General features: G+C 40.3%; 2 protein-coding genes and 1 long non-coding RNA gene across 6 annotated transcripts in view; 2 read left to right on the forward strand and 1 right to left on the reverse strand.

The window, feature by feature from the left end:
- On the forward strand, nucleotides 1-7072 carry hdac10 (histone deacetylase 10). The gene is made up of 20 exons (XM_046393383.1): nucleotides 1-226; nucleotides 1118-1252; nucleotides 1324-1420; nucleotides 1585-1682; nucleotides 2188-2292; nucleotides 2385-2453; nucleotides 2544-2670; nucleotides 2863-2928; nucleotides 3029-3088; nucleotides 3333-3422; nucleotides 3694-3800; nucleotides 3881-3948; nucleotides 4437-4668; nucleotides 4821-4911; nucleotides 5033-5118; nucleotides 5834-5890; nucleotides 5997-6078; nucleotides 6294-6482; nucleotides 6613-6772; nucleotides 6883-7072. The coding sequence occupies exons 1-20, from the start codon at nucleotides 168-170 to the stop codon at nucleotides 6912-6914; spliced, it is 2010 nt and encodes a 669-aa protein (XP_046249339.1). The 5' UTR covers nucleotides 1-167; the 3' UTR covers nucleotides 6915-7072.
- The window catches only part of LOC124061513, a 17430-nt gene continuing 12930 nt past the window's right edge, over nucleotides 6273-10772 (reverse strand). For all 3 annotated transcript variants that reach the window (XR_006843765.1, XR_006843766.1, XR_006843767.1), the window contains 2 exons: nucleotides 7821-8029; nucleotides 6273-6449 (listed from right to left, as the gene is read on the reverse strand). This is a non-coding gene — a long non-coding RNA (uncharacterized LOC124061513). The remainder of the gene's footprint in view (nucleotides 6450-7820; nucleotides 8030-10772) is intronic.
- parvb (parvin, beta) overlaps nucleotides 8026-10772 on the forward strand; it is a 13736-nt gene continuing 10989 nt past the window's right edge. The window contains exon 1 of one of the 2 annotated variants that reach the window (XM_046393385.1): nucleotides 8026-8219. In XM_046393385.1, coding sequence (XP_046249341.1) covers nucleotides 8123-8219 — 97 coding nt within the window. In that variant the 5' untranslated portion in view covers nucleotides 8026-8122. Of the gene's footprint in view, nucleotides 8220-10536; nucleotides 10660-10772 lie in introns of those variants that run through there. The other variant, XM_046393387.1, reaches the window with a different exon arrangement.

A 10772-nucleotide genomic window follows, 5' to 3' on the forward strand; every position in this document is an offset into this window, starting at 1 on the left:
CCGTGCAGACACTGCTGCGTGTTCACAGCGGTTTACCCACTTATTCTCTCTTAGCAAGTTTAACTTAACTTCGTGCAGTTTATACTAGAAACAGTCTACTTCCGGAAGAAGCTGAAACGCCACCATTTGGGTTTCAATCAACGCGGCTGCACCGAGAAATAACTAAGATGGGAACTGCATTAATTTATGATGAGGAGATGACCAAATACAAACTGCTCTGGGTTGAGTGAGTAGGCCTACACATTTAACTACAGATAGATTTTTGGTGCATAAAACTAGCTAATCAAGTAAATATGACCGAGTATCGGTGACTGGGATATCGGTAACGTCATAGCACGACTTTGTGTAAAGGCTGGCGAATTCTAGTTAATTTACATATCACTTGTTTCTATTCTTCTGTGCTCATTGATGGACATGTAACGTTACATTGAAGTTACTGTAACCTCACGTAACTTAACCACTACAAGCTTATTTGCGCGTCTGAACCTCGGGGTATAAAAGGTTACATACTCAACCGTTTTGGTTTTAAATGAGTAAGTATTTCCTTTAAGTGGGTGATTCATATTCCTGAATTATTTAACGTGTTCCCTGGCAGTTAATACCGGTATGTTGTTGTAGCGGAAGGAACTGAGTTTGCGGTTCGTCGTAGCTAGCCGGGTCGATTACCGGTGAACTCCCAAGTTGTTCCCTGAGTTGATTTTCCCGCACCAACTTAGTCACATTCACCCTTGAAGTGTTAATTTTCTCAGCAGTGCCTTTATCATACAGTTTTGTTGTTACTTTGCTCTGTTTGAACACTTCTTTGACCAGCTCTTGTTTCACTTTGTTAATCTTTCTGTTTGTTTGTTTGTTTACTAGTTTTGAGATTTTTAATTTAGGGGAAGATCCACTGATTCTTGACTTTATTTTCAGTTTGGTCCCCTTTTCTTTAGGTTGTTAGTACACAAAAAGAGCAAAAATAAAATAACTGAGCTGATAAACATTTTTGAAAAACGTGAGCTTCATCTCAAATGGTCAAACACAACTTTGGTTGTACTGAATTGAGATACTGGCCAGAGCACATCCTAATTAACACATAATTAAACTGAGTGGAACATTATTTGAAAATCTTTTACAGTCCTGCCTGTAAGATCGAGGTACCCGAGCGTCTGACAGTGAGTCATGAAGCTCTGATCCAAAGCGGTCTGGCAGATCGCTGTGTCTCCTTACCTGTTCGTGAGGCAACAGATACAGACATTCTGCTGGTTCACAGGTGAGTTCTGATGTTTTGTTTTGTTTTTTTTTTTTTACTTCCACATATATACTTCTATGTGCTCCCAACAGTGAAGAATACTTGGAGGCAGTGAAGAAGACCCCCTACATGACTCTGGAGGACCTGAAGGAGTTCACCTTGCAATATGGAGACGTCTACTTCCACCCAGTTCGTCCTAAACTTAATGTTCTTATTAACTGAGTTGCAGCTGGTGTCTTTTTTCCGTATCTTGCATTTGTTCATTAAGTTTTGGTTAGAGGGATTGTTCTCGGCTTGTTGTGGTGAAATCGAGTGAGTTCAGCTCCATTCATCTTTCTCATCTACTATCCTAGAACATCTTTCACTGTGCCAAACTGGCTATAGGAGCAACACTGCAACTAGTGGACTTTGTTATGACAAGGAAGGTGAGGAATGGCATGGCTCTGGTCAGGTGAGGCTGTTCACCACTTAGACACAGTAATCCTGTTCACAAACATCTGAGAGAGTTACCCCTTCAACAATTAATAAAATCTCAAGATTTATCAAATACAATTGAAACCGAGAAAGCCCAGGACAAGTAATTCAGATTAAGTAATTGACAAGAGAGCTTCCAACAGGGAACATCAAGATCAATCGATCAAACTTTTCTTTTTTTTTTTTCTGGGATTGCTCGACTGATTGATTGATGTGTTGTAAAATTATATGCTGGTCCCAACTACTAGAGAATTTTGATATTGATTAAGTTTCAGAGGTAAATTTTGGTTTGTGTTTCTAAAATAGCATTTACAAAATAAAATATTTGTTTTTGTTTACCTATTTTTTATGTCATTATGAACTGAATACTAAGCATTTTGTTTCTAAACTGTAAGACATCCCTTTGCTGCCTGTATAAACGAAATGATTAATGAATTACTAAAATTATGACATCTGTATTTCCTTTCTGCCATTATGGACAGACCTCCAGGACACCACAGTATGCGTAGTGCTGCCAGTGGATTCTGTGTGTTCAATAATGTGGCCATAGCAGCGCGATATGCAAAGCAGAAATATGGGATTAAAAGGTAACATGACTTAATCTGTTTTAGTCTTATTCTATGAGAAAGACTAATTCTTTAAAAGATGCTAAAAAATGTGCGCAATTTTGCATTTTCAGGGTGTTAATAGTTGACTGGGATATACATCATGGTCAAGGGGTACAGTACTGTTTTGAAGATGATCCAAGGTGAGTCTTTCCCAAGGGAAGGATTCTGAATTGTTTTGATGCGAAAGTTGCCTTCTGTCATATTAAATTCTGTGTATTTTTTCCACACAGCGTGCTCTATTTCTCATGGCACCGCTATGAGCATCAGAAATTCTGGCCTCATCTAAGAGAATCCGACTACAACTGTGTCGGCAAAGAGAAAGGGCTGGGATTCAATATAAATGTACCATGGAATGAAGTAAGGAACCACAAAAATACTGCATACTTGAGGATAAATCCCAGAATAATATGTTCCTGTGTGTTTTTTTGTTCTCATGATGCATTTAAATCCATTATCCAACATCAAATTTGGTACTTTGTGATCAGCTGACTCTCAAGTTTGCTTTGCAGTTTGTGTGTTTATTCATGAAATCCCATTCTAATATTTCAGGTGGGAATGAGGAACAGTGACTATCTTTCAGTCTTCTGTCACGTCCTTCTGCCAGTTGCATACGAGGTAAGACATTTTGGAAAATCCATTTTGCTAGCAGGTAGTAATAATAATAATAATAATAATAACATGTTGCAGTTTATTTATCTGTGATTCTTCGTCGCAGTTTTGCCCAGACTTGGTCCTTGTGTGTGCAGGCTTTGACTCAGCCATCGGTGACCCGGAGGTACTGAATAAATAAAAATAAAGCTTGAAATGCAGTTGCAGTATTGTTGTAGATTTTTGGACAAGTCCTTTTTTGTTTGTCTGTGTGCCATATTTACTGTATGAGCTGCTATAAGTTCTACCTTTGAACAACGTTTGAAATGTTCAGTTTTTGGTGACATTGTTGAAATTCATTTATAATAAGGTCATAGTTAAAGGTGGTGTTGTGTTGGACTAAATTATCTTTTTAATTAATTCTTTTTCAGGGTGAAATGTGTGCCAGTCCAGACGTCTTTGCCCACCTCACTCACCTCCTGACGAACCTCGCAGGAGGGAAACTTTGTGCTGTGCTGGAGGTCAGGCCTTACACCTTATACTTAACATGAGCACAAACTAACTATCTTACACTGACTTTTTCAAATCAGCACTTGAGCCCATCAGTTCGGTTGTTGTCTCTGCTGTGCACTCGACCCACTGACAACAGTGCATTAAAGCACAAAGTGTCCCATCCATTCCATCTGTTACTTTCCATCCTACTAGCCATCAGTGGAAAATCCTACATATTGATGCCACCTTGTTGGAGGAACACTGGGTTGTAAAAGGCTTTATTGTGCCAATGTTTTCCAGGGAGGATACAACCTGACTTCGCTCCCCCAGTCGGTGTGTGAGACAGTTCAAACTTTGCTTGGAGATCCTGCACCTCGACCTGACAACCTTGATGGTCCCTGTGAAAGGTCCGTCCCCCCGTGACGTCCTTTATCTTCTGTGTGTATGTGTTTTTATAACTACAGTGAATTTGTTTTTCTCTTTTCAGTGCACTTGAGTCCCTTCACTGTGTCCGATCAGCTCACAGGCAGTACTGGTCCTGCCTCAGACATGCAGGTATAACGTTTACGCAGTTGTTTTTCAGCTGTTCCTGAAAACAGAATACATTTAACATTGCACTCCTTTGCCGTGGTTGGACTTTTCCTCTTTCTTGTCAAAACCTGATGCCTACTTTACCGACAATGCAGCTCGATCATCAACAGTTCAGCCAGGTGTGTAATGCTAGTAGCAGCTAATGTGGACTTAAATCTCAAGCAAGTAGCAGGCCACAGAGGTCCTTTAAACTCTCTTCCTTCGAACCCAACACCCTTAAAATTTGACATTACCTCAAATGACATCACTTGAGGCAGTATTTTTAAATTTCACGCGACTCTCCCTGAAACCGCAAGAGGCTTTGTACAACTTCTTTCACATATACAGTTTCCCTTTAATTGAAAGAAGGCCAACAGTACTTCATGATTTCTTCAGTTTATTTTTTCGTAGCTTTAGAATCCCCCTACTTTAATATTCATTGCCTCATAGTATTTCATTACTCCTTTCTCCAGCTGATCTACCGACTTCTGATATCAGCACAAAGCGCATTAAATTGGCAGAAGCATCAGAGAAGGAGGAAGAGGAGAAAAGTGTGGAGGAAAAGGTGTGGCCAGAGCCTCCAAAACGTGTCGCCCCTCCTATTCGCACCGCTTCAGTCCTCCCTAATGGTGTCAAATGCCCGGACGGATGTAAACTCTTCAGCTCATCGGAGGATCTCGACTCGGTCACAGTGAGCAAACTCAGGTATGGGGCTGTTTGCTGACTGTGTTTCTCATTACTGGCACGGGAAGAGCTTATCATAAGGGCTTCAGAGTTTGCTGAATTCAAATAATCATGATTTTGTCGTCTACATTCCACAAAAATATATATCAGTGTAATTTTTTTTTCCACGAAAGGGAGAACTTCCTCAAAGATGCAGATGACAGCGATGCTCTCGCAACCCTGTCCCGTCTTGTTGCCCTTGTAGAGAAAATGGAGAAGAACGAGGTGATATTTCTTGTCTTTTCGAGTGCTACGCTGATGGCTGTTGTGAATTCACTTATTGCTGTAGTTACCTGCCAATATGAGCTGCAAGCTGATGTCATTATATTTAATTACTGTCTCTCAGATTTGCAGTGGCTTGGCACTGGTTCGTGACATCTCCATGGCGATGATGTGTGTTGTTCAGCATGCTGCAGCTGCTCTCAGCAAACGGTAAAGCAATGTGGATCTAATCCATATGCAGAATGACTGTATGTTTTTGATATTACTGAGGTAGAGAAGTGAAAGGAAAATATGTCCTTACATGGAAATATCCACCCTTAAAGCAAAGGTTTTCCATTTTGGGAGATACTTGGTTACTCTCATATCGATATGCTAAATGTGAACTACAGCCAGCTTGCTAGCTTGGCTTAGTATAAAGACTGGAAACTGGTAATAAAAGCCATCCTGAATCTGTCCAAACATGTGATATGTCTTAATTAGTGAGCTTTAGAGGTGCTGGCAAGCAACTTTTGTTACCTCCGGACAGAAACAGTCTGGTTGTGTTTATGTTTAGCTAAGCTAACTAGCTGTCATATTTAATATGAGAGCGTTATCAGTCTTTTCATCAAACTCTCAGCAAAAAAACAAAAGCCTACATCCCAAAACGTAGACCTATTCTCTTTAGAAATGCTTTTATGTTTGGTTTGTTTGTTTTTTATGCGGCAGCCAAATGAAGGAATTTCCATTGCAGACACAGTTTGAGCACCTGACTGCAACATTTTTGATGTCTCAGAATTGAAGAGACATGTTAACAAAAAGAAGTTACAGATAAATAATAACACACAATGATGCAAGGAAAGTGTGAATAAAGAGTTTCCTTGTTTATTTAAAGCCATTTCATTATCAAGAGCGTAGTCGGATCTCAGACCTCTTTCTCATCGTGCAGGGTTTTGGTCGTGTGTGTTGGCGATATGGTGGTCCCAAGTCCCGGCACAGAGGATGGGTGATTATCGTTTCTGCTCCCGCAGTCAGACTTTGTGGTAAAACTTCTTCCTTGTTTGTCTGCAGCAGTGTGACCAACGTAATGACAGAAATATTTCCATCTTTAGGAAAACACTCATGGTGCAGTTCAGCAACAAGGAACCAGACGAACAGAAATCCAAATATTACATTTCTGTGTGTCTGAAGAAGGTACTGTGTGTTGCAGGAAATCACAATTCAGAGGATTTGTCAGTAATATTTTCTGTGTGTTTGTATTCAGTTCTACAGCTTTATTGTATTTCTTGGTTTTCTTATCAAGATAATGTAATAATAATAATGATAAATAAGTAATATGTAATTGTTGTTGTTGTCGTTGTTGGTGTGTGTGCGTACGTGCATGTCTGTGTGTCTGTCTCCTCCCACAGGGCTGCAGTGACGTGTCAGGGTTCATGCAGGCCTTGTTGGGCCTTCTCCTGCCTCTGGGATACCAGTATGATCCCGGTCTGGTTCTGCTGGTTCGAATGCCAGATAGTGGGGTTTGTGACGCCGTGTGGCAACACCTAACAGGTCTGCTGCAGGGCCTGGCACAGGGACACACTCTGGTTCTCATGCAGGTAAGAAGGCTGCGGCAAGTTTAATGAAAGGACACTAAACACTCATTCCAGTCTCGTTCCTTGATAATGTGGAAACACAAGTCTTAGCCCTCATTTTCAGACTGAAGGGTCAGTGATTTTGTCATTTCAGGAAGATGAGAAGGCCTGTGTTGACCCCACAGTCTCCTCTCTCCTTGGGGACGCTGCCCCCCCTCTGGGACAGCTTCATGCTCCTCTTGCAGAGGATGTGGAGGCGCTGGAGAGGCTAAGGCACAGACTGCAGGCAGACTGGAAGCTGCTGCAGACGACAGGTGAATTCACGACAGCAGCATCGCGTAACAACATTACACATAATCTGACATCCGCATAATTTGAATCTACCTGTATTATATAAATTAGAATTTTTGTCTCCCAAAACCAGCACCAGGAACTGAAGGAAGTGAGAAGTACTGAAGCCGGTCCTGCCCTTTTTTTGTGAAGAAAACATTTTGAAACTATATCAATCAAATGTCTGGATAGCATTTTGTCATTTTTGTCAGGTTTTACGGTCCAAATTGAACTTTTATGAAATACATGGTGTCCTTAAATAAACAATGTTTTTTTAAAAAAACCAAAAAAAAACTTACTATCCTTATGGCTGATTTTCAAAATGATTTACAGGCTTTTTGATGTGTAGCAATTGACAACAACTTCATCAATAATGTCTGTGACTCCTGGACAAATACAAACCTTACAGGTGTTATGAATTATGATGAGAAACATAGATTAGAGTTATTTTCTTATTGCTATTAGATGTTAATATTTTCAAATTAATTTTGATCATCATTACTCTCAGTGTCAACTATTTAGCAAGTTGAAAATTGAATATAGTCTCTCTTACATGTTTATTTGTCATAATGTGTGTTCTTATGTTTATACATGATCACAAACTAGTAACTTTTGTGTTGACCTCGTCACAAAGTGACATCTAAACTCTTGTCAGTGTGCTTGCAAAAGTACTTTTAGCATGCAAACGCATCATTAATACAGAAACTACAGAAGAAGAATACCCTGACTGTATAACATTTTTCAGTACTTCAGGTCTGTTTTTTGAAAATATTTCTGTACTTTGACTTAAATAAATTTTGAATGCAGGATTATTACTTGCATTAAAGTATTTTTATAGTGTGGTATTGCTACTTTTAATCCAAACTCACACTTTCACTCAAAATCCTTTGGAGGATTTTCAACTGCAACAAGCTCAAACCTTTGAGTTTAGTTTCTCACCCACAGATGTGTATTTATTTATTTAGTTGTTTGTCCTATTTTACAATAAATCAATTGTGTTTAAATTGAGAGGAGGACTTTCATTGTCCTGACCTTATAAATGCTGTTCCTCATCCTGCCGTTGGGGGCGCTGTGGGGTGAGCCGTCAGTAACCACTGGAGCAGATGAAGCTTTAACTCACGTGTGAGTCATTGGTCTGTATTTTTCGCCCCCCAACCAGCGCTCCTTCTACCAGTCTGTCGTCTGCCCGTGAATGTGCGAGGTCGCTGTGTTTTCGCTGTGATTGGATCGTACGCCGGTGCCTGAATGCATCACAGGGAGAAGTGACATTGTTAACGGACTTCAGAGGCGAGACAACACACACGCAGACGCAAACGCATCACGCACACTGAAACATGTCTGGGACCACACAGTCCGCGAAAATGAAAAAGGACGAGTCTTTCCTCGGGAAATTAGGAGGGACCCTGGTGCGGAAGAAGAAGAGTAAAGAGGGTAAGTGTTTTTAGTTTTATCCTCGATTTTCCAACATGATGAAAGCCGTCTGTTTGTTCCCTTGTTTCTGTCCATGGTGCTGCAATCACATGATGCGCTATTAAAAATATTCTCCTCCGGGACATCACTGTCTGTTTAGTCATGAGCTGTACATGTGAACAGCACCTCAGCAGACATGCTTCACCTTCAGTGGTCCGATATTCTAGTCTGGATTAATGATGGACTTGCAACAGCCTGTTTCCTCTCATTAGTTAATTACAGGTTCAGTCATTAACATATTTTGAGCTCTGGTTTTCTCTCAGAGGAATGAGAGGGGAGACAAAGCCTCTCAGGGAACTCTGCAGCCATTTAACATGAGGTAATGTTCATAAATAGACCGTACAGTCAGTGACCGGTGACAAGGAATGCAAGGATATGAAGATAAAGGTGTAAGAGGATGTCTGTGCTTACTGCACTTTGGATATCAAAACAGTGTCAAAGTTTTTGTCCCAGTTTTCCCAGTCGTTGGCCAAACTATTTTCTGCCGTCCCACAGTCCAGTCACGGTGTGGTAAAACAGACAGCTGCAAGGTTTAACACCTTAGTGTGTGTGTGTGTGTGTGTGTGTGTGTGGTCACAGCCATGTGTTTGTAATCCCCATTGAAGGAGGTCCACCAGCAGGAGGACGGAGACGTATTAATTGTTCAGGAACTTCATTAAATTCCATACATCTCAGGGTTTTTTGGAACCTGTTCATCAAACTGTTATAATTATTAGTTTAGCCTCTTAAGGCTGTCTGGAAAACATCATTCAACATCCAGCCCAAACATTGTTAAAATTAAATATGTTGGTCAATTTTTTGAGGGGAAATGAAATTGTAGTTAATTAAGAATCAATTTATTAAGCAAAAATGCTCCCCCTCCTGCCACTCAAATGTGTGGATTTGTTGCTTTGCTGTGTTTCATGCCACTGTAAAGTTATCATATTTGCATGAGAAAACTTAGAGATTTAAAAGTTTGTAACCTGAATCTTTGCACCAGCCGTGTTAACAACAGCGCAGAGTGGACTAAGGTGAATTTTCTAACTTTAAAGCTACTAACGGGGATTAAACAGATAATCTTAGGGTTCAGCCCAGTGAGTTAATCAGATGGTAAGTGAGATGTGAAAGTAATTCTCTTCCTGCTTCAGCTCGTGCTTAAAGTGGCGTAGATTTGGTGTTGAATAATTTAACTTGGTGCAGAAATAATATTTTATCAAAACTTCTCATTACCCCTGGAAATTATAAGTATAAGTATATGAAACCAGTCGACCAAACAACACTTGCTACAACTGAACTAATTAGGCTAACTGTGTGGTCCACAAATGCATTTTTTTTAGACAGTTTTCAAGCAAAAATTCCAAATATGACTGTTTTCTGCTTTGATTTGACACTATTTGTTAAATATATTTAGGCTTTGTCCAGTTGGTTGGACAAAACCAGCAGCGAGGTGAGAAAATAATCAACAGATTAGTCAGTAAATTGAAAATAATCATTAGCTGCAACCCTAAACCCAGCATTAAGTCATAGAAATCTTCATCCTAAACTTCAGTGTAGCGTAATGTCTCTTTCTAGAACTCATGACGCACATACTCGAGTTGATTCACAGACTTTGTTGCGAGCAGTTTCATGTGGGAACTATTTTCTTCACTGCACACGAGGAGGAGAGGCTTTGAGTGCACTGCCCCTGTGTGGTCAAAGAGGATTAAAGCTCATTAATGCTGATTTAGATTGTTTTAGCAGAAGTAGAAGATGTTGATGATGTTAAGATTGTAAATCAGCATTTACAGGAGAAAAGTGAGACAGGTTTATTTTTTACTGATGGAGCCCAGCTTGTGGCTTCACACGCTGCTGCTGCTGCTGCTGCTGCTGCTGCTGTGGTTTCTGTTGCATTTGGGTGTGGTACTTTGTGAAGGGAACACCCAAAATGACATGAGGCGCCACTGGAAAAAGTTGCTTCACAGCTGCTGAATAATCATTAATAGTGTTTGCTGGATTGTTCCTTAACGAAAGGAGCTTATGGTTTCCTAATTATGTTGACGCTCCTTGGCAACAGCACATACACGTCTTAGCACAGCGTTAAGCTCTTAAACCTTGTGATATCGGATTGAACTTTTGGGGTTTTTTTGCATTTGCATTTGCATTTGCAGACTTTTCACACTCACTGCTGTACGCTCATGACTGTTTGTGTGTGTCCTGATAAACTGAAAGGAAGTCTGCTTTTCTCTGACAAGGCACAGCTCCCTCTGTCAGCAGCAGGCTGTGCTCTGATGGGGATAGTTTAGTGAGGGCAAATCCCACGTCCGCGCTTTTTAAGGACTGAGAGGACGAGGGTCGGGTGGCATCCTCACTGTATTATCGTTAAGTATTTACTCTCTGACAATACCAAGTAAAACTGCACAATTTAGGATGGAAGCTGATAATAGTAAGTCACATGTTTTATTAATGTATTGCGGCTATTTTGATTTTATTTTAAACACTTTGTCCAACACTTACTTTATTGTCACTGCTTTTGCACAGCAATCTAAAAACACCCAA

This window comes from Scatophagus argus, chromosome 7 (assembly GCF_020382885.2).
Source record: "Scatophagus argus isolate fScaArg1 chromosome 7, fScaArg1.pri, whole genome shotgun sequence".
Taxonomy (NCBI): Eukaryota; Metazoa; Chordata; class Actinopteri; family Scatophagidae; genus Scatophagus; species Scatophagus argus.

Bases quoted from the DNA above. Each gene is read 5' to 3' on its own strand.
- hdac10 (XM_046393383.1), top strand. From the start codon at position 168: ATGGGAACTGCATTAATTTATGATGAGGAGATGACCAAATACAAACTG. The intron at 2,671-2,862 runs GTAAGGAACCAC...CTAATATTTCAG, and splicing joins TAAATGTACCATGGAATGAA to GTGGGAATGAGGAACAGTGA. The intron at 6,483-6,612 runs GTAAGAAGGCTG...TTGTCATTTCAG, and splicing joins ACACTCTGGTTCTCATGCAG to GAAGATGAGAAGGCCTGTGT.